This window comes from Sminthopsis crassicaudata, chromosome 4 (assembly GCF_048593235.1).
Source record: "Sminthopsis crassicaudata isolate SCR6 chromosome 4, ASM4859323v1, whole genome shotgun sequence".
Lineage (NCBI taxonomy): Eukaryota > Metazoa > Chordata > Mammalia > Dasyuromorphia > Dasyuridae > Sminthopsis > Sminthopsis crassicaudata.
The window spans coordinates 221826133-221850315 of record NC_133620.1 but is presented as its reverse complement, the minus strand read 5'-3'; the positions used below and the strand labels follow the sequence as shown (position 1 = coordinate 221850315).

The 24183-nt window shown below is 35.4% G+C and overlaps 1 protein-coding gene across 2 annotated transcripts in view; it reads right to left on the bottom strand.

The window, feature by feature from the left end:
* Positions 1 to 5401: 5401 nt before the first annotated feature.
* The window catches only part of LOC141541231 (gamma-aminobutyric acid receptor subunit rho-2), a 47845-nt gene continuing 29063 nt past the window's right edge, over positions 5402 to 24183 (bottom strand). For both annotated transcript variants that reach the window (XM_074265424.1, XM_074265423.1), the window contains 5 exons: positions 22172 to 22254; positions 21831 to 21971; positions 15570 to 15722; positions 14552 to 14748; positions 5402 to 5976 (listed from right to left, as the gene is read on the bottom strand). In XM_074265424.1, coding sequence (XP_074121525.1) covers positions 5668 to 5976; positions 14552 to 14748; positions 15570 to 15722; positions 21831 to 21971; positions 22172 to 22254 — 883 coding nt within the window. In that variant the 3' untranslated portion in view covers positions 5402 to 5667. The remainder of the gene's footprint in view (positions 5977 to 14551; positions 14749 to 15569; positions 15723 to 21830; positions 21972 to 22171; positions 22255 to 24183) is intronic.

Below are 24183 nucleotides of genomic sequence, written 5' to 3'. Positions count from 1 at the left end.
TCAAAACTTAAAATATTAATATGCTAATAAAAACACTGTGATCCATGCTGTGAGGTAGGTAAGGGGAAATCACAGTATTTTAAGAAATAACAAGGTCCTAAGGGATGTAGGGGTACCAGGTGTGAAATAGTGTTAACATGAAATATCATCATTGATTCCAGAGTAGGTAAAATGTTATTTTATCTCTTAGAGCTATAATGAGCCATCATTTGTAGTCTCCAAATCCCACGAAAACCAAAGGTGAAGTGACCTTGAGTCAAGAAATCCACAATCCACAAAACCTTTTTTTGACTCATTTTACAAATTAACTGGCTTTCACTTCATAGAAGACAGTGAACTCCAGAAAACAAAGAACTAGAACCAGCAGTTTTTTATGGAATCCAAATAAGACAATTTAGATGGTAAGGATCATTTCTGGAGTGTTCAGTACAATGATGATTAATGTTCTTAGTGGCCAGGAGGTATTATACACTATCTTTTGAATCATCAAAGTAATATTAAATTATCTTGAGATTTTAGTGTTGAATTCTTTGAAATGTGATAATTTGTGTAAAGTATACATACATATATATATATGCTAAGTTAACTCAAATATTAAATTAACCAAAAAATTATTCCCTGACTACTTAGTATGAACAGGAATTTGTTGTTTTTGAAGACCGTCCTTTTTTTCTTTTCATTCAACCTTCCTTCCTTTCCCCTCTTTTGCTTTTCTCTCTCCTTTCTTCTTCCCTCCCTTATTACTTTTTTCTTTTCCTTAAATATCATTCTCTCTTTTTTCCCCCTAAAATTATCTTTTGAAATAATTCAAAATCTGGTGCTCTCACTGGATGACACAAATGCCATTTCATGATAAAGGACTTTAGGACCTAATGAGACATCTAAGGGTCTGCCGATCAGGTCAGAGCTTTTTCCCATAATACCAGCATTCAGTGTTTTATCCCAATCTGCTAATGGGATATGTTTATATATTCCAGGTCAAGAGCCTACAGAAGCTCTCTAGTCAGTTCTGTTAGGAAAAGCATAGTCAGACACTGAGGGCCCACCTGCCTCTGGGATTTAGCTTTTAATCAGAACTATTCAGAGTACTATTCTTTGGATGAATTTAGGATATGAAGCCTTCAATTTTACCTGCAGTTTTAAGCACAGATGACTAACACATGTAGTATTTCTTTGGGATTAATGAGAACTAAGAGAATCAGCTGTTCATCAACCAGCAACTAATCCCCAGGAAATGCTTCAAGCTAAGGTATTCTTTCTTTTTCAGTGAAAATGAAGAAAAGGAGGGAAAAAATCCCTAACATCCAAATGCCTATGGCTTCAACACATAGTTTTTAAGAGAATGGTCTCATTCAGAGGGTCATATAAGTTATCACTGCTCTTTGTATGAATCTAAGTATCTTAGGTACTCTGAATGTTTAAATATCATTTCACATTAAGGATAGAGTATTAAATGATTTAAGTGGATATAGCCATCTAATCCCAAGGTACATGCCAATATCTGAGAGCAGAGAGCCTAAATTAAAATCTGATGTCTTTTCTTCCCTTTTTAATGTCATTTCTGAGCATCAAAGTGAGGAAAAGAAGTCACATTGACTGAAACACCTAAAACACCATGAGAAATGAAGTGTCACATGCAAAGCTTACAAAGAGTGAACTGGTTAACCAGACCACTTTAAAATCTCAAAGATCTGTGATTTTATTATTAACTAATTAATAAAATTAATATTTTCCACTACCACACTAGAAGGAGAACAAGATATGAAGTCAGAAGGCTTGGGATCTAATTCTGGTTCTATCACTATTACCTTAAACAACTTATTTAACTTCTCTGGTCTCAGTTACTCATTGGTAAAGTGAGAGTAAGATAGAAAAAGTTCTTTCCAATTCTTGAGTCATGATCCTATGATCTTTAGCTCTAAATCAATGATGATGTTTTCATTGGTATGTATGTTTTTTTCCTCTACCATGTAGATTGCAATTCCTTTATGACTTAAACAATCTCCACACTTATCCAGGTTTATCCTTGGATGACAAGTATATTCTCTGTTGCCAGGTCTATACCTAAATATTTCCATCTCACTAGGACTTATCAGAGTTTGTGTTCTACTGGTATCCTCTTTAAGAACCTGCATGCTATAAAAAAAAAAATACTAAGGCAACAATACACATCAGAGGGAATCTTCTTCTGAAATTCAGCCTGACCATGTGTATATTAGTCTAATGATCTTGTTACACTATGTAGAGTATAAGCTCCCTAGGGATGAGGATTTTCTACAAGGGCCTCAGTTTGGAAATCATTTTTAAAAATGGTGCAATTTTCCAAAATTCCAAAATCAATCTGGCCTACTCTCCTCCTCCTGTTCAATTCCCCAACTGCAATGCCTGCCTGTGACATATGAATTGATGTATCAGTCCATAGAGCCCATCATAGTAAGGATAAGAGCCAATCTTTATACATTTCCCTCTCACATGGATAGTTAGGCCAAACTCTTGAGCAATTATAGATTTCCTTTAGGAGGCTCTGCAATGTTCTAGGGCTTGCTGTAATCAACACAATCACTTCCAACCTGAATCCTATGGAGGATTTCATTATCTGAAGAGAATCGCTCCTATTTGGACCTTGCCTTGGATAGTTCTCTCTCTCTACCTCTGGCAAGCACATTTCTGTCTTATAACTTGAAATTGAAAGGAAGGTTAGCGCTAGAAAGTTAGCACTAATGTTATATATACCAAGAAATCTTTTATACTTTGGAGGAATAGAATCTTTAATCCAATGAAGTCAAATGCTTTTTCAAAGCCATAAATAAGCACAGTGGAATCTTGTGTTCTATGTATTCTTCAACCAACTGTATGATTAAAAAGTGGTCTACTATACATCATTTGCAAAATCCTGCCTGTTTCCTTCTCATGTTTTCATCAAATATGTCTTTGATGAGGTCCAACTTACTTGGACCATGAAGCTTACTTCACTCCATGAAGCTAACTACATCATTATCACATTCTACATAGTCATTCTCCCAAGCCTTTTTACTACTTGCCTGCTAACTATAAACTTGATTCCCTTCCTCTGCTTTTCCATATCTTGCTGTACTTATCAGATCAATAGTACCATTTCTTCTAGAATGAGCATGTCAATTGATCAATTTATAATGTCTGTGATTAACTGCCCAACCCTTAACTAAAATTCCTTTCCCCGGCTGCCAGTGGTGTTGTCTTTTACTTTGAGATACTGTATCTGAGAATACAGACTGTTTTTCTTTTTTGCATTTGTATTCCCCAGCCCTTAGTATATTGTAAGCACTAAAAAAAATGCTTCATTTTATTTCATTCTCAAATACTTTTAGCATGACTAATTGATTCTCATGCTAAGTTTCTTTCTGTAAACTAATTCTTCCTTATGGAACTTCTCAATTTTTTGAAGAGATATACCTCATAATCTTCTTCTGCAAATGAGTTTATATTATAAACCAATGTTACCCCTAGTTGCTGCTTGAAGTAATTTTGAAGTTCTTTTATTCTTCTTTTTGTAATAATTATTAATGATATTTGACTTCCTTAGGAAATGGTGATTATCAATGGTCATGTCTTTAGTTGTGTCTATTTAATGTTTTTATCAATAGTAATTTTAACAGCATTAAGCTGTTTTAATTGCACCCATATCTTCATGTTTTCTTTCAATTTGATGTTGATTTTTATCTTTTCTAAGAGTTAACATCCTGTGTACATGAACAACTGATTTGGTAATGCAAAATACATCAATAGTTATTTCTTGTCTCATTATTATTTATAGTAAGAAGGTAAACACTGATTTTATCCAATTCCTCTAGTAGTAAGTCTGCTGGTTGGTCACTTACAAAGTTTCACATTAAGAGTACAAACAATTAAGTTAAAATGTGTAAATAATTCCTTCTGCATTGCTTTTCTATCACTCTACAGAAATAGAAGGTAGGCACACGATTCAGTATCATTTTATGTTTTGTTTGTTGTTTCATGGGTTGCCATGACCAAATAATTCACTCATCAAGTGGCCTGCCTGTTTTCCCTGTCCCCTCAAATCAAAAAAAGGGAAATCATTTGTGATGAAATAGAAGTATTTCTCCTAATAATCTCCAAGATTCTTAGAGCTTGAAGGTCCTTAGGCAAGTGCCCAGTGAACGTATTGGATAATGATAGCACTCTCCCATGTCTTGTGCGACTTCATAAACTACTGGAGATTGAAGCACTCTGGGTCTCAGATTCTCCACAAGCTACTAAAATAGTGAAAGAGAGTTGGAGCAGCAGGTGACTTCTTCCAACTCATAGCGAAGGAAGCGGGATGAAACGTGGATCTGGAAAAGGAGATGGAAAAGGTTGTTTATAACCCCCACTCTTATTGTCTTTTCCAGAGCTTTACCTATAAACTGTTGCTTGAATGATGTGATATAAGAGAAGGCCCTTCTCCCTTCAAAGAGCTTCCCAGCACTCCTTGAAATTTTACCAGAGATTCATTTGGAACAACCAACACTCCTGAGAGGCAGGATGGGGAACTGTCTGTTTGTCATAACCATATAGCACCAGGCATGGATAAGAAAGGAGCACAGATGTGAAAAGGAAGCAAAAAGAAGCTGATTCTGTCTTCTTCCCCAAAACCAAACATTTGTCACCTAATTATAATCAAGTCTCTATTCCTTCTCTAAACATGTACCTTATCCTGGCTAGCATGAGGAGGTAAGGCCATGAGGCAAAGGCATAAATTGCTCTATAATTCCTGATAATTCCTAGAGAAACTTGAGCATGGCTTCAAAGGGACAAGTGAACCTCCTCTGGGTGTTCTTAAGAGCAAACAATGTTACTTAACTATCTATCACAATCTAACACGTTTTTCCAGTTCCTTTACAGAATGAGTCACTTTTGGCTTGGAGTTCATGTATTTAGGGGTCTTTCCCCTTTGCTATTTTGGTTACTTTGAATTCCAGTGTCCAGTCTCCAATATTCCAATCCCCATGAAGTTGTCCTCCATTTCATTTTTTTTCTCCTTATCTCCCTAGATAAATAAATTTTCGATTCATCAGCTTGTTAAAGGTCTTTTGGGATATTAGCTGGTTTCCCACTTAAATTCAAATTCACACAAAAGTCATCACCCAGGATGTGACTGGCCCTTTTTGAAAACAAAGGGTTAACAACAACAATATTAGACATAAACTATCAATGAGAGCTTCTTTAGTTAGCTCCCAGGACAAGTATGGAAGATAGATCCAGAATTCAGTGCTTTCTTTTAATTTGAGCTGAGATATTTTGCTCTCAGACAAAAAAAAAAAAAAAAAAAAAAAAAAAAAAAGGTTCCAATTTCACCCAAAGAGAAATTCTCTCCGAAGTCTGAGGAAGGACTTGAACTCTATTTTTCTTGACTCTAGGGCTCTATCCACTGTGCCATCTAGTGGGGGAGGGAAAATTTCATCACATAACAGGATTATGGATGTAGAACTAGAACTGGAAGGACCCTTATAATTAATCTAATTCAATTTCCTCATATAACCAAGAAGGAATCTGACACAGTCCACAATCACACCAGCAAATGGAAGAGATGATCTCCAACTCCAAATTCAGTGTTCTTCTCACCCTGAAGTGAATGTACCAGTTGTGTAAACACACCTAATCTTTAACACAGGTATTGTCATATCACATCTAGCAAAAAACGGACCAATATATTAAATTAAAAAATATGTAGAAAATAGGAAATATCAATCTGGAGTATTTGTCAATGACATGAGTGTTCTGAATGATCCGTAGCCCTACATGGCCCCTCAGTCCCTTCTTTCTGGATGTATTAGATTCATCACTCAGGGCCAAATGCACCACAATTTTCTCCTGTTTTTCTTCATCAGTCACTATGTGGCTTCTTGTGTAGCCTGCTAGACTATTGGCTTCTGATTCACTATAATTGCCATCCAATATAATGGTTCTTGAATGAAGCATCCCACATGTGCATGGGACCTAAGAGCAATCAAAGGAAAAATGGTAGATATTAGTCATTTAAAAGTATAAATTAAAAAAATCCAATTAGGATGATGCTTTCTTTGTTTTAACATGAAGCCCCACTGACTTTTTTAAGTTCATAGAATCACAGAACCTCAGAGCTTAAAGGTCAAATCCATTCCTAAACAGAAATCCTCTGTATAATAAGTTAGTAAGTGATCATCCTGCCATTGCTTGAAAAGACATTGAAGTTTTCGCTTGGATGAGATTGGAGTCTTTTTTGCTCCTTGCCCCTAAGATGTCCATCAAGTGATAGGCTTTGTAGTAACCCATTTTGCTCTGAAACAGCTCTTAATGTGAGGAAGTTTTCTCTGACATCAAGCCTAGTTCTGCCCTCTGGAATGAAATAGAACAAATTCAATCCCTTTTTACAAATATTATTATACAAATCATTTCCTTCTTATCAGTTAGATTTATCATTTTTATGGAGGAGAGGAGGGAAGTATTTTGGGTAGGCACCTGCAAAAGATTTAAATTCAAAGTGGCTATAAATGTGTACTACATAGACATCATATCATAGGATGTAAACACCTTAAGGGTAAAGATGATTTCATTTTTTTCTTTGACTATCATCAGAGTCTAGGAAAATTTTCTTGTATATAATAATAGTTAATATCAATATCAGGAAAAAAGTTAAGTCAATAATTCAGGAAGAAAGAATGAGGCTGAAGACTTTGCACAGCTCTGCTTCACTTAAATCCAATTCATGTATAAGTCAAGATGTCACTAGTGATGTCATTGGTCCTCTTCAAAAACAAAGGATGAACAGCAACAGTTACTAACAGTTATATAGTGTTTTAAGGTTTTCAAAAGAATTTGCATATCCTCATATCAACCCCAGGAGATAGATGCTATTATGATCTCTATTTAATAGTCAAGGAAACTGAAGTCTTAAAGAGAATAAGTGACCTTCCCAGGGTCACCGAGCTAGCAAGTATATGTGGCAGATTTGAATTCAGGTTTTCCTGACATTGAATCCAGCTGCCCTATCCACTATATTACCTAGTTGCTTACCTTACTAGTAATTATCTAATAAACATTTATTGAATTAAATTGAACTAAAGCCAGGCAAGCTTTTCGACACCAAAATGTATAAAGAATAGCTCCTGCTTACTTAAATCTTACAGTTTAGTTGGGGACATTTTTGGCTGATTAGGCAGTGAGATATATCAAAGTCTGCACTGGAAATCAGGATTTACTCTTGGCTCTCTCCATCTCTGATTCATGCTGTGCCTGCAGGCCTTAATCCTTAATCCTTCAATGCCCTGATTTCTCCATCTGGGAAACAGAGATGATGAAATTATCCAACTTGTTCCTATTTCTGCAGAGCTTTAAAATTTTCCAGTGAATGTCATGAAATTTTATATGGCAAAGAGAGATTAATAATTTCATGTAAATGGAAATGTGTTTTGCATGAGTACATATATACATATAAAGCTATGTCAAATTTCTTGCTTTCTCATTGAGGAAGAGAGGTTAAGGGAGAGAATTTAGAACACAAAATTTTAGAAATAAAATATTAATTTTTTAAAATTTTCAGATAAAATTAGAATTGGCCTGAAATTATTGTCTTTTATGTGAAAGAGGAGTTTTAGGTTTAGAAGTTCAGTCTTTAAAAAAAGAAAATTCTCAAGATTTTATTGTATTTCCAATTTGTAATCTGAAATATTTCATGAAAATGAAAAAGGCTTTTTTCCTCTCAAGTTTTAAGTTAGAAGCTAGGGATTGCTTTTTTAAAAATCCTGAAAATAAAAATGACATGTTTCTACATCAGCTTATTAACACATCCCAGTTTATTGACTCCTTAAGATATTAGCTAAGGTTTAGATGAATGACCAACTTTTAAAGTTTAGTTCTTTCAAATCTGAGTATAAATACATAGTAATATGTGGGGCCAAAGTATCATATATCCATTAAAGCACAGAAGAATGAGTATACCTGTAGTTTTATGAAATACACAAAACTGACCTTTATTCATTATTCAATGTATTTAAGGATTTCTATTTTCATTCCAAAATAATATGGGATCATAAGCTTAGAATTGGAAAGGGCCTTAGGGATCTATCTCTTCACTTGAAAAAGAAGAAAACTAGTACCAGGGAAAGAAAAATGCTTACTCATAAGAACAAATGAATGGAAGAGCCAAGGTCTATCCAGACCTCATAGGATCATAGGATCACAGGATCTAAAACTGGCAGAGCCCTTAGCTACCACCTAATCTAACAATTTTCAAACTTTTTGATCTTAGAATTCCTTTAACTTCTTAATAGTTATTGATGACTCCAAAGAACTCTTTCTTATGTGGATTATAGCTATCAATATTTGCCATGTTAGAAATAAAAACTGATAAAATTTACAAATATTCATTAACCTATTATAAAATAATAAAATTATGTTTGATAAATAACATGTTTTTATGAAAATAATAATACTTTTCAAAACAATAAAATTTTGTGATAGCATTTTATATATATTTGTAAAATATTTAATATCTGACTTGATAGAAGACAGCTGGATTTTCATGTTTCTGCATGCAATCTGTTATGAGAGATTGTTTTGGCTGATATTACTTTAAAAAGAAAATGTAGCTTCATAAAAATATGTTGTTGGAAAAGGGAGGAGTATCTTAATAGACTAATAACATCCTGGTATTATGAAAATAATTTGGACCTCATAGATCCCTGAAAAAAGTCTTGGGGAAACCTAAGACTCTGTACACTTTGAGAAACACTTAAATTCCCTCATTTTACAGAAAAAAACTGTGCCTCAGAGAAAAAGTGACTTACTTATGGCCCCTCAGCTAATAATTCACACAGCTAAGTTTTAAAGCATAAATCTCCCAAACTTCCAAAGCACTACTTTCTAATTCTCTGGTTTCTGTGCTTCTATTTCTGCTTTATCCCATAAAGGAGGAGGAGGAGGGAAAGAAGAAAACACTAGGATTGATAGTTATGATTTGTATATTTATAAATAAGTTACAAGAAAAAAAGAAAACAAAATGTGTTTTGTTCTTGAGTTCCAGTAATTGCAATAGCTTTTGGTATTTAATGAAGTTCATTTGAATTACTTTTTCCTATATTTCTTGAAGCTACAAATTAACATGTCCATAAATCAGAAATTTACTTATTAGGAAGCCATATTCAGACCAGTAGAAGAAAACATCCCAAATCTTCTTTTATCCTAAAGGGTCATATTTAGAAAGCACTACTGTAATATAGACACTTTATGATTTTGCCTGAGATTATATACACTGATCAAGATGCATTTATTAAGCACCTACTATGTGCAAAGTCCTAAGCTAAATGCTGGGGATAAAAAAGATTTTTTAAAAAGGGCTAATTCCTGCAAGAAGCTTACTTCCATCAGGGCTAACCACATGTACACAGCTAAATAGGGAAGGGAACAAGCATTTATTGAGCACCTTTCATGTGTTAGACATTGTACTAGTGCCATTGGGAGGACAAGTAACTAGCCAAGCTCTGGGGACCTAAACAGGCAGTATAAATAGGGGCTTATGCTAACAACGTAGAGCCTGGGCTACATAATAAAAAGGATCCCTAGGGAGAGGGGATTAGGAAGTGGGAGGATCAGAATCAGAATTCCTGTAGGAAATGATACTTTATCTGAATTTTAAAAGAAACCAGGGATTTTGAAAATAAAATAAAGAGATATAGACGTAGAAGATGGAATGGGACCTACAAAAAAAAAAAAAAGAACCAGAATACCAGTTTGACTGGAGCATAGATGAATACAGAAAATTAATATATATAATAAGCCTAATCTGGAGCCAGACTGTGAAGACTAAAGAGAAAGGTGTATATCATCTTAGAGGCAAGTTAAGAGCTTCATAAAAAAGGACTGACAATCAGATCTTCACTTTGCAAATAGCAATATAGCAGCTCTATGGAAGGCAGATTGAAGGAGGAGACTAGAGACAGGAACCAATGAGGAGTCTATTGCAATAGTATATAGGAAGTGATGAGGGTCTAAACTAGGGGACAGAAGGAGGATGACAGTGAGAATGGAGAGAAAAGAATACAAGCAAGATACATGATGGAGTCAAACTGACAAGATTTGGCAACTGACTGGAAATGAATCAGGGACCTTGGTCCTATAGACAGAACTTAGGGCTCAAAATTCTTTGAATAAAAGAAATAGATATGATGGAACATAAAAAAGAATTGTCTGAAGAGACAAAGGTCATGTTTCTGATTCTTTATTGAGCAGAACTTTCCTTTTGCTCTTACTGTTGTTGTTGTTCATCATGTCTGACTTAACAGAGTTACAGTGTCAGAGGCCAGATTTGAACATAGGAAGATGAATCTTCCTGACTCCAAGCCCAGCACTCAATTTGCTGGACCAGCTAGCTGTCCCTTACTATCCAATATCTTATCCATATTGTGTGTGGTTTCTTAAGAGAAACAATGGCTTCATGTCTAAATTGTCCTTTGTCTTTTCTTTGTTATTGGGAAAAGGTAATCATTTCAAATAATTTAAATGTAATTTAATTCTATTTCTATTATTATTTGGTATATGCGCCAATGTTTTTCATGTAAAATGATTATAACAATCTGTTCATTTTTATTTATTTTGAAGCTGCATTTTATTAAAATAAACAGCATGTGATAGCTATAATTTTTTAGGTCCTCTGCGAAGATTAAAATTAGCTTTATATATTTGTAGCAGGAAAGTTGCCTCTATTGTCTTTCTTTGAGAATATACTCTATCTATGTCTTGTTCAATTGTTCTTTCAGTCTTGTCTTGTTCAATTTCTTGTTCAATTTTTTCAGTCATGTCTGACTCTTCCCAGCCCCATTTGGGGTTTTCTTGGCAAAGATACTGGAGTGAGCTGCTATTTCCTTTTCCAGCTAATTTCACAGATGCAGATACTGAGGCAAACAGGTTAAGTGACTTTCTTTCTTTCTTTCTTTCTTTCTTTCTTTCTTTCTTTTTTACTAATCATTTTCCCTTATCCTCCCTTCCACTTCCCAATGTGGAACCCTTCCTTGTATCTGTAGAGAAGGCTCAAAACTAAGAAAGACTTTGCTGGTATACATACACATGGACTTGAGAGAGACAATGACCTTGCTCCCTGGGCTTTGCTTTGTTCCAGGGCCTTTCCCCCGATATTCATATGTAGCAGAGAACAAAAGAATTTTAGAATCAAGAAACAAGAAAACCTTGGACTTCCTGGAAGTTTGCTTCTATTAAAAAGGATGCTTGAGAATAGTTTTGGCTTATGGAAATTAAGAAATGTGTTACAGAGATTTTCTAACATTAAGTTAGAAAGAGGTATCTGAAAAAAAAAAAAAAACCAAACAATTTCCCATGATCAGGAAATAAAGCTTAAAAATAAATACAAATCTGAAAGCATTGGCTAGCTAGGGTTGCTCAGTATTCCAAGAGCTTGGCATCTAAAGGCAAAGACTCTTCTGGAAATTCCTAGTCAAGGTTCTGAGAAATAGATAAATACTTACTTCTAGGGGAAAATACTAGCTAGATCTCCCCCCATCCTTCTCAAATCCAGTGGCTTATATGTATTAGGGTTTCTGCCTTTTCTAAAAGAACTACATCAAGAAAAAAAAAACTCTGGGTTTTAAAAAAGGGTGGGCAGAGACCATCTTTCCTGTGATTTAGTTGAGGTCTCCAGCAGGAGGCAGAAAGAAGCTCCATACACCCTCAAGTCTGGGAGAGCAGTACATGGCAAAATCCAGCAGCAACTGATGCCGAGTGGAAGCATCCATGTAAAACCAACAGGGAGCAATTCCTTCCTTACTTACTGCCTTGTCTGGCAGAGACTGAACTCATGTGAAACTAGGAGCAAGCAGGATTGCTTGGGAGCAGTACAATTACATTAGTAGAAAATATCAACAACCTTGCAGTGCCATAGACCCAAGTTCCCCTTCTGTGTATATCCCATGTCTCTTAGGTTCTCTATAGGTGATGTCCCTCCACATATATGGCCTACACACTTGCACTCCTTACATGTGCATTTCTCCATGTGTGTACTCTTATAACACATATTCCCTAGCTATGTGTCCCTCTATGTAGATGCCCTACATATGTCTATTATTTCCACTGATGGTACATTTATTTGTGAGACAGTGTGCCCCAAATTTGTAGGGAAATATTTTGTTGCTACTTTTCTTACTATGCCATTTCAATAAATACCTTATAAATGAATTAATAATTTCCTCTGACTGGTAAAAATAAATACATTGTTGAGGGCTTGTGAGTAATGGTTTGGATTATTGGGGGAATACAGACCTACACAGTACTTTGTACTCAAGCTAGCTATATAAGATTTATAAAAGCCAGTTCATATAGGGAGCATGTCTTTCCTTAAATATTTTCAAGAAATCATAAAGAAACATAATTTATGATGTTCAAAGGCATTCCTTTGGCCTAAGTTTCCTTAATAAAATAAGAGGGTTGGCAAACACTGAGAAATCCCTCTTGGTCCCAAAGAAGAGATGAGGAAACACCTTGCATCTTTCAATAATAAGTAGAGTACTATGGATGCAGAACGCTATATACACTGTCAGATGCAGTCACTGTGTTGGTTGGTTTTGTATAACAATTTTTCTTTTATTGTAAAGGAAAAAATCATTTGAAAGATGTGAGTGGGAGAGGTTTCTTTCTAGAAATAACTGAGATGTAAAAAAAATAATAGGTATAAATAAGATATTTTTAAAAGACAGAACTAGATTGGGGACCTTGAACCTTTCACTTTTGATCCCATAATCTTATGACTAACCTTATATTTGACCATTTCAATCTATTATCTGCAGATGTGGCTATGAGGGGATAACCCCTCTCAATAAGTCTCTCTCTACCAGGCTATTTTCCTTCTCAGATGCTATTTCTTACAGTAACACCATTTCAGCATCAGTGAAGGCAAAGGAACCAAATGCTCCCAGAATGCTGGGAAATGCAGCAAATTAAAGAATAAAAAAAATTAGCATTTGCTACAGGAATACTCAAAAAATGATCACAGAGTAGAAAACAGAAAGTTAAAACATATTCAGATGTTGAAGTAAAATTACTGTGGATAAGGCTTATCTCCCTCTTTTTATCCTCTCAAATTATCTAGCATAGTTACAAAAATATATATATATATATAAAATATTCAAGAGACAGTTGTAAAAATAGAGCATCATGGAAAAAATGGACTGCCTCAATTGTTTTTAGAATTCTGTAAGTAAAAATCATTTCCTTATTTTCAATAATAACTAGCATTATAATTATATTCATAAATGTGGGTTTCTGCTCTAGAGATACACCCATTGTAGGTTTTAAACTATGGTAAGTTAGTTGATAACAAATGGATATTGTCTGGATAGTTTAACTTCTTAATATAGTAGGTGTGGGTCTTAGCACTGGATCTGAAATCAGAGAATACAGGTTTGAATATTGGCTCTTTGATGTAATATGCATATCACACTTTGGGCAAGTCACTTAATTTCTCTGGGCCTCAATTTCCTCATCTTTAAGGGGTCTGTCTAGATGATCTCTTGTAACTCTCAATCCTATAATTTATGATTTCTTTGGGTTTCAATTTCATTGTTAATAAAATGAGAGGATCATACTAGATATCTCTAAGGTTATTTCCTGCTCTAGTTATCCTATGAGTCTATGAATATTACTAGCCTAATTTGTCTCATTTTAATAAAACAAGTATCTTACAATTATCTTCCAAGCAAAAAGTTTTGTGGCTCTCAGATGATTCCTTAGTTAGAATCTGTCTTTTCTCCAGAGTTTCTACACTTACCAATGGGACAAAAGACACTCAGAAGAGCACCTGAATTTTACTAAACCAAAGAGACTTTCACATTATTTGATTCTTCTATTGGGGGAAGATAAGCAGGGTTGGATTAACTCTTAAGACACTTCTCGCAGTGGCCCTTTTAGCTGGGAACTTTTCATGTGCATCTCTCTTCTTCTTCCCATTCTCTCCCCAGCTATGCATTTCTTTTTCTTTTTTCTTTTTTTCTTTTTTTCCTGAGGCAACTGGGGTTAAGTGACTTGCCCAGGATCTCACAGCTAGGAAGGGTTAAAATCTGAGACCACATTTGAACTCAGATCCTCCTGACTTCAAGGCTGGTGTTCTATCCACTGTGCAACCTAATTGCCAGGCCTTCTCATCCTAGGGATTCTACAAGCACCTTGGACCTTCCCATCCTAAAACATCTCTCCATTCTAGAAGCACTCTTGTCTCATTTCTGAGTTCCTTTCATGGTCTCTATTTTAGGGATGAGCCTTCACTAGCCATGCTTTAGTTCCATCTCAGCTGTGACTGTCTGGATTTTACCACTAACACCTTCTTTACCTTGCCTCAACCCTTTTGAGATCCCTTTTATGTGTCATTTTACCCCATTAGAAAACTAAGCTCCTTGAGGGCAGGAACTTTCTTTTTGCTATTTTATTTGTATCCCTAGTACTTAATGCTTTGCCTGATACAAAATAACCAAGGAATAAATTCTTGCTATTTTTCTATCCTTAGACAAACTAAAAAGAAGAAAATTTTTCTCACCTTGTCTCGAAGCTTCCTCTCCTTCCTCTCCTGTACGGTGGTCAGGTAGTTCACTGCTGCATACTCCAACACGGAAAGGAACACAAATACAAAGCTGACCCACAGGAAGATGTCCACAGCCTTGATGTAGGAAACTCGAGGCATGGAGGCGTTAACACCAGTGATGATTGTAGACATGGTGAGGACAGTTGTACTACCTGGAAAGGCCCCCAAAGTTAGTTCAGACATTGAATTCATAAAGGGTTTTTAAGTGTCTTAATCTCTTTACTCTCTTTGCAAAAGTGGAGAACAAAAGGTGTTCATTATTGGTAATTGATGAATTGATTTATTTGACTACTTTTTGTCTTTCTTAAATCTTTTTTCCTATTACAAGAAATGGAATGTTGGGTAGGAGAAGAAGGAAATGGAATGGAATGGAAATAAAAGTGATAAACAAAAATAATCAATAAAATAAGATTAAAAGTTAAAATTTGGCTTATTTTGGTTTCCTTACCTAACTACTAATGTGATTCATGATTCACAAGTACACCTTCTTGTTCTCTATAAATCTGGGGAGATTTTACCATATGCTTTCCTCACTACCTCCCCCTACCAGAGTCCTCAGGATCTAACCTTCAACAACAGGACCATTTTCCTGGCAAGTATCTTTCACCTCCCCAAGGTAACAATATTTTGCCTCACATTTGCTAACAGAGCTAGAAATGTAGATTTAGACTTGAGAAGCTTTTAATATTGCATTTGAATATTCTCTTTCACTCTCATTCATTTCAATCATCTGGTATCTGATAGTCTATTGAAGGATGTGTACATAACTAAGGGGATGGCAGGTACAATACCTTAAACTTTTTTCTCTCATTTATTTTCCTCAAGTTTTCTTTTTCACTATCTCAACAGTCATAACTCAGTTTGTACAAGTTGGGCAAAAACTGCATAAAATGCCTCTGAGGAGGAGTTTACATGTTTTTTCATAAATGGATAATTGACAACATTATTCTGAACTTGTTGAAATATCTTTTACCCAGTGAAACTCTGGCAGGCACAGCTCTATGATCAATCCAGAAGGATACCCAGGATAGCATGACCATCAGAGTAGCAGGGAAATAGGTTTGAAGCAAGAAGAAGAAGATGTGGCGACGCAAGGTGAAGTTAATGTACAGTCGATTGTACCACCCTGTTAACCAGAAGAAATAATATGTTGAGGTATAATTTGAGGCAAAAAAAAAAAATCGAGTCATCTTTCCTATCATATCCTCTCATTCCCAAATCTCTCACTTTCAACAGATTTCTTAAAATATATATTCATATGCTTCATGAATGAATGAAACATATAAATAATTTTTAAAAATTCCATTGAAAATTATATCTATAGTGGAAATATATCTAATAGATTTTCAGTTCTAGACTTCAGTATAGATATAGATATAAATATTGATATCAATTAGGATTTTAGAGATTGATAAGCAGATATAGAAATTATTTGTTTAATATAGATTTAAATCAATTAAATCCCAAGTCAAAAAAATAGACATATAGGTATTTCAAAGAGGTCAAAACAATTCTTAATATGAACTCATAGCTGACTTTCATAAATCTATTAAATTAATCTATATTATCTAACTCTGTATAATACCAGCAAGTAATATGCTAAATTGGAGATGTGTCAGGTTAGCTTAAGAAAGAAAACAATACTACATGCTCATAATCACAATCCATCGGGACTTTAATCTCTACTGTCCATGCAACTAGCTTAGCTAGAGTCAAGAAACTTGCACTCTGATACTTGACTCATTCACAAAGTGATTTAAAGCCAAACTCTTAATCTTTGTGTAAATTATAGAAGGGTAGGGGGAGTTGATAGAAGTAACAATTATGGCTTTATCCTAAAGTTCTAGCACCAGCTCAAAATCTGACACTGAGAAAAATCCTTCTCTAAAAAAATGAAGAAACAACAAATATCACCAAACATCAATAAATCTCAGAGATGGAAGGTACCTCAAAGGTTACTTTACACCTGAACAAGAATCAATCTTCAATATTTCCATTGAACAGTCATCCTAGACAATTCTCCACTAATAGAGAATCCATAACCTCCTGTGTTTCCTTATATTTAGCTGAATTTTTTTTTTCCTCTGAAACTTTCACTTGCTGCTCCAACTTTTTCCTCTCTGGGAGGTAGAAGAGACGGGTTTAAATCCTCTGGGCCTAAAGGATTTATAAAATTAGAAGGCTGCTATTCTGCAGCACAATTTGGAACTATGTCCAAAAGGCAAGCAAACTATACATATCCTTTGATCCAGCAATAGGTCTGTATCTCAAAGAGGTCATAACAAAGGAAAAAAGAACCTATATGTGCCAAAGTATTTGTGGCAGCTCTTTTTATGGTAACAAAAAATTAGAAATTGAGGGAATGCCCATCAGTGGAGGAGTGGCTGAACAAGCTGAAAAGCAGCAATGGAAAATTATTGTGCCATAGGAGAATCTTTTCATAACAGTACTGGGCTAGTCATTTAAGAGCTCAAGAGATAGATAAAGTATAGTCCCTTAAATAGTTTAAGGAAAAAAAAATCTATATACCAATTAAGAAACAATTAAAGACCTTATTAATTAAGAGAAACTACATGATATTGGGAATAGAAAGTCAGTATTAGAGCCAGGAAGATTCAGGTTTATGTCTGGTTATATGATCCTGGGCAAAACAACCTTTCAAAATTCTAGGCAGCTTTGTAAAATGAGAAGTTGCAGAGAAAGTACCAATCTGCATTGGTAGAAGAAGTTTGCTCACTTTAGAATCACTTATGATAATTTATCTAGCATTTACTATATGTAAGGCACTGTACTAAGCACTTTACAGTTATTTCATTTAATCCTGACAACAACCCTTCAGGATAGATGCTATTATTTTTCCCATTTTACAGAGGAAGAAATTAAGGCACATAGGGTTAAGCCACCAGGATCACAGTTAATTAGTATCTGAGGCTGGATTTAACTTAGACGTCAAGATGCATCTACTGCCTGTAATGTAACTGCCTCATTATATCTATAATAAAATACTTTAAACATTCATTACATAATATTTATAATGAGATCACAGGTCTAGTCCTTGTCCATTAAGCATCATAGACAAGTGCTTTAAGAGAAGGGGGTTGTGAATCTTCTGAAGCAGATGGGGAAGGCTTCATGAAAGAAAGGGACATGACCTGAGGAAGTAAAGAGGAAAAGCAGAATATTACATAACTAAGACAAAGTTAGGAACTAGGAATATGTCTGGTGCATCCAGGGGGAAATGATTAGAATGTAGGGTTCCTTTGGAAAAGTAGCAAGTGTATTGTGGAGACAAACTGAGAGTAGAATTATAACTAGGAATTCCAGCACCTGAAACAAATTCAGTTGGAGGATGAAATATACCTAGCATATTTTCTTATGACTTTCTCCAAGTTCCAATAGTCCAAGATCTCATTGACCAACCTTCAACGAGGCAGTTCTTCTCCCCACCCAATGTTACTGGGAGGGGAAGCCAGTGGAATGCTTGAAAGAGCAAGAACATATAAGTAAAGGAAATAAACTTTTCTCCTAGATGTCAGTGCCTGAGGTAAAGTCTCAACCATGGTGCTCCAGTTATATTTTTAATTGCATGCTACAGTGTTTGTTCAAATACAGGAAGTGATTTTAATGAGGGTAAGTTAGTACAGTAGCAGCTAGGTAGCACAGTGGACAGTGTGCCAGACCTAGAAGACTTACATTCAAATCCAGCCTCAGACATTTACTACGTAGGCAAGTCTTATCCCTGTTTGCTTCAATTCCTCATCTGTAAAATGAGTTGGAGAAGGAAAACCTAGCTAGTATTTTTGCCAAGAAAATCCCAAAAGGAGTCCAATCTGATTGTAAATGACTAAACAACAAAAAAGAATGTAGGTTAATATGAGATTCACCAGCAAGTGAGTGAACAAGGTATATTTATCTTTCATCCTTTATTCCATCATAAAGTCAGTTTATCCTAATTATTCCCCCTTTTTCCCATTCATCCAGAATAGATAGCACTGAGATAAATGGATTCAATGACCTCTGTTCCTTTATAGTTGTGTGTTTCTGTGATCCTATAAAATCTCACTAAACCTTGGATTTACATAGTGCCTTTTCTTGGAGGAAGGAAGTGTTCCTTTTATGAACTAGCCTGATCCTCTTGTTTTAGTACTAAGGTGCCAGAGGTGATAGTTGGCTTAGAAAAATGGGGATCAAATGCAGACTTTAAAAATAAGTATCAAGTGTTCCCAAAAAGGCTATTGAGATAACAACAACTGGGCTACTACTGTGATGGCAGGCTCATCTGGGTGGTACAGAGTAACTTACTTAAAAAGAAAAACAAACCAAGTACACTGCATTTGAGACCACTGAAAACCCTCAATGAAAGGTTACCGAAATAGAGAAAATCAAAAAAACCAACTCTATCACGCAGTGGGGATCTTAAAAGAGTACTGTTATGAATAGACCAGGGGAGTGTGTCATATACCAGAGTGAAAGTGCTACAAAGACACTGAAAATGAGCCATCTTTACACAAGATAAATGTGGGAGGTTATGGTGGGAGGGAGACGAGAAGAGAATGAAACTGTTCCTTGCTCCTTATCCCCAAGACAGCTTTTAACCATTGCATCTAACTATATAGCTGCCTTCAATCTGAGAACTGCTACAGAATTCTCAAAGGGCCAGATGGCCACTTTGGGGGGACGGTGTAGACAGGAATCCTTTATGGGAGCAGCTTGGCTTAAATGGCCTTTGCAGTCCTTCTAACTCTGATATTTTAGAATTCTATTTTAAAAAAAGGAGAAAACGTGAAAAGGGCATTTGGAACAATTAACTGCATTCTTCTCCAAAGTAGAAGCATGGATTCAGTGATTTTAAAAAAAAAAAAAAAAAAAAAAAGACTCAGAGTACCTGGGATAAAGTGACAGATTTTGTTTCATTAATGGTAGTTCTGTTCCCCGAGGTCCTCACATATCTTCAGTGTCCAGCAATATTCAGTGAATTGTAGTCTGATTTGAAATGTCATGGGACCATAGATTCAGACTTGGAACAGACTTCAGAGGATCTTTATTCCCACCTGCCTCCACTCCTCATTTTACAGATGAGGAAACAGTCTCAGAGAGAGGACATTCTCAAGATGATATAGCAGAAAGTGAGAAAGCAAGAATTTGAACCCATGCCCTCTGGCTCCAAATGGAGGGGTCTTTCCACTACACCACACTTTCATTGGGGATTATGTTTACACAGCTTCTGCCTATTTTATTTTATATTTATTTATAAATATTTTAACTTTCTCTGGAACCAATATTTTTACCCCAAAGTAGAATATGCTGGAGCTAGCTCAGATCAGCTTGTGATACTCAATTGCTAAATTTTCTTTTTTTTTTTTTTTTTTTTTTTTTTGTAGAGTCAATCAAGATTACGTGACTTGCCCAGGATCACATAGCAAGTAAATGTCTGAGACTACACTGCTCCATGGCCAGTGCTCTATCTACTGAACCAAACTGACCTTAATTGTTAAAATTTCAGTGTGAGCATTTATATCTTATTAGTTCTGTAAAGTGTTACTAATATAGGTTAAACTTAAAAATGTATTATTTGCACTTTTCTCCCTATGACAGTTGTTTGTTAAACATTTACTAGCACACTCCTACCAAAAGTTTAATAATTATGCTCTTTTAAATACCATTTTATGTTATTTATTATTAACATCAATTTATTTATTCATTAAATTAGTTAACCTCAATGTTATTTATTACATCAATTTATTAATTAATAATTAATTTGTTGCTATTTAACATTACCTTATTTAAGCCTCATAACAACTCAGTGAAATAGGAAATACAAATATTTTTATCTCCATTTTGTGGATAAAAAGAGACTAAGTTACATAAAGTAGGGGAGGGGTATTAAGTAAAAAAAATGGGTAGAGCACTTGGCTTGGAATCAGGAAGAACTGAATTCAGGTGTGACCTCAGATATTAGTTGTGGGGTCCTATAAAATGGGCATTATATCCTATTTATGGAACAGCTAAGAGGATAGTGTCACTGGAGTGAAGAGTGGGTGCTGGGGAGTAAAATGAAAGAAGAATGGAAATGTAGGAGGGGACTAAGTTGTGAAAGGCTCTGAATGCCAAATAGCATTTTGTATTTGTTCCTGGAGGCAAAAAGTAGCCACTGGAGTTTAGTGTGTGTGTGTGTGTGTGTGTGTGTGTGTGTGTGTGTGTGTGTGTGTGTGTGTTTATTGGGGAGGAGGGTGGTGAGTGACATAATTAGACCTGTATTTTAGGGTAACTACTTTGGGGGCTAAATGAAGGTTAGATTGGAATGGTGAAAGACTTGAGACAGACATACTTACCACTAGGCTACTGTCTAGCTTCTTTTTAAAAAATGTATTTATTAATTTTTGATATTTATTTTTATAAGACTATGATTTCCATTTTTCCTCCTCTCCTCCTCAAAAAGCAATCAATCTGATATAAGTTATATAACAATCATATTAAACATATTTCCACATTAGTCATTTTGTGAAGAAAAAAAAAGAATTAGAACAAAAGGGCAAAAACATGATAAAGAAAAAGCAATTAAAAAAGGAAAAAATAGTATGTTTCAATCTGCATTCAAACTTCTTTTTCTTTTTCTGGATATTTGTTCAGCTTCCTAACCTGTGGGTTATACTCCATATGGGGATCTCTTCACTGAATGTGGGAGTCATGAAATTATGATTTATTATCAGTCAATGTTTGATTAGTATGTCTATTTTATATATCTATATACCTGAGGTCATGTAAAAATTTTTCAGGAGAAAAGAGGTCTCAAGTGAAACAAGTTTAAGAAATCCTACAGAATTATTGCCATAACCAAGATATGAGGAAAGGATTCTGCATTAGAGCAGACTGAAAGTAGGGAGGAACTTTAGCTCTATTCCAATTCCCCTCATTTTATAGATGAGAAAACAAGTAAATTTAGTGACTTGCCCAGGGTCACTTGGAAAGGTAGTAAGGTGGCAGAGTCTGGCTTCTTATTGAGCTTTCATTCCTCCTAACAAAGTTTCTTTGTGCTCTTAGGCCTGGAAGGGGTAACTGAGTTTAGTCTGGTGATAGTGAATACCACAATCAAGGAAGAGTTAACAATAAGATTTTAGGACATCTCCATCATCCCAAACTGCAGAAATGTCACCTCCATGTTGCTTTGCAGAGGTCAACTAGGCAATCATTTCTTTCTCTTGTGGCCTTCTAGGCAGGGACAAAGATATAATACCTGTACTGCTGTAGAAAGCCAGTCTGGATGTCGTGTGAAACTTATGAATCAGAAACTGTGACAGAGAAATCTTCTCATCTGTTTTCAGGGATTCATCCCCATTTTTCCAGTACAACATCAGATCTTCATCTGTGTATGCATCTTAGAGAGGGAGCAGACAAGAAAGGGAATTTGTTTTTAAATCAGAATTACACAAACCACAAAACATAACCCAATCTTGAACTAAAAAGTGCTTCTTGCTGGCAGGTGACACTAAACTGATAGTGGTGGAAAAGTCTCAAAAGGCACTGAAGTCATAAGGTGAAGGAAGGCCTATAATACAAGATAAGGGAACCACTTACAGCTTTCTAACTCCAAAGAGCATGTCTGTGAGTCCAAAGGAAAGTGACTGAAGTCCATGTTGCACATTGCAGTGACTGTAATCCTGGAAAATTTAAAAAAAAAAAAAAAGGTATTTTTTTAAAAAGATAATTGGGATTTTGTTTTGTTTTGCTTTTCTAATTTTTGTGCTGGAAAATACAGGGAGTTTGTGGGGGGAGGCCATTTCTTTCCTACTTTCTTAAAAGGTTTCAAAACCCAGGATATCTGTTACAGGGATTTGCAGACCTAAGAGTATTAAAATCACATACACAAATCTTTTAATGAAATAATTAGCCATGGTCTGTGGATCTTTATCACTAACTCTCATGCACATTCCTTATTCTCCCAGAATCATGGAATTTAAAAATGAAATAAGATCTCAAAGGCCATGCCATACATAAAAAACTTCTCCAGTGCATTTTAGGAAAGGCATTTCCACTACTCTGTGTATATTATAGAGCTCTTTTTATTGAAGACTTCTAAGGAGAGGAAATCTACCATTTTTTCAAAGGAGCCCATTCTACTTTTCACTTGGTTTAATTCTTAGGAAGGGGACAGCTGGGTGGTATAGTGGACAGAGTACCAAGTCTTCCTGAATTCAAATCTAGCCTCACACATTAACTAGCTGTGTGACATGGGACAAGTCACTTAATCCTGTTTACCTCATTTCCTCATCTGTGAAATGAGCTGAAGAAGGAAATGGCAAATCACTCTAATATCTTTTTCAAGAAAGTCCAAAATTGGGTCACACAGGGTTATATATAACTAACAACAAAAATTGTTAAGAAGTTCTTAGTTGTATTAAAATTAAATTTGCCCCTTTGCATTTTCTACTCAGCAATTAGAATAAATCTAATCCTTCCTCCACATAAGAGGCCTTCAAATGCTTACCAGCTATGCAATGCCCCCTGAGTCTTCTCATCCTCATGCTAAACCTTCTCAGGTCCTTCAATTGATCCTCATAAGACATGGACTTAAGACTTTTCATCCTCTTATTTCTCCTTAGTCACAAAATGAAAATGAGGATCTATGTTGAGCCTATGATTTCAAAGCTAAGCATTAGGCAGTTTGTGCTTAGGGTCACAAAGCTAATAAGTCTCAGAATTAGGCTCTGAACCCAGATCTTTCCCAGTCCATTACTACTTAGCTAGCACACTATTCACTATACAATCCTACTTCTCCCTAAAGAAAAGTTACATCATGCACTTGCAAGGATAGTTTTTACCTCTGGATCTGCTTGGTTCTTCCAGAATTCTCTGAATATCTGCTACAGAAAACCTGTGAAAAGTGCCAATTGTTCACAACAATGGTCTCTCCAACTTGGTACTCTGACTCCAAAAATGGTATCAAAGGGGAGGAAGATAGACTTGTTCTCCATAACTTCAATTTCAAAAGAATGGAGATAGGCTCTCATAGTTTACTCTGCTATTTATTTTCCTCAACATTGCTTATTTTCTGATTCCTTTTCCCCTTAAACATAAAAAGGCCAACAGTTAGCTAGAGATAAGCAAAATTTTAAATCAGGGCAAAAGCCAAAAGTCTGTCTGAATGATAGGAAATTTGCCCATTCTAAGCTATTGTAATTGTAATTATCTCTGAAATAAACTCTATAAAAATAGAGAAAGGGACCACATAGACTTGAGGACCTCTATATTGCCCCTGTGCTAAAAAATGAGCTAAGTGTTATAACAACGTGTGTGGCTAAATTAAATATTCAGAGAGAAAGGGGTAAGGGGAGACAGTAATAACTGGAGAAAAGACACTATCCCAAACCAATTCCTCCCTTTCCCTCTTCCAGTCTACCCCTTATCTAGCAGAGAGATGGGAGAAGAAAGAAACAGTCAAGTACTGGCTGATCAGCTCTATTCATCACAGTAGCAGTCACCAGTGTTACACTAAAGACTTCGCTTTAATAACCTTGCACAGATTGACTCAGCCCTCCTTGAACAAGTTCATTTTTCTAGTCTGCATCTCTCTGGCTTATCCAGAAACC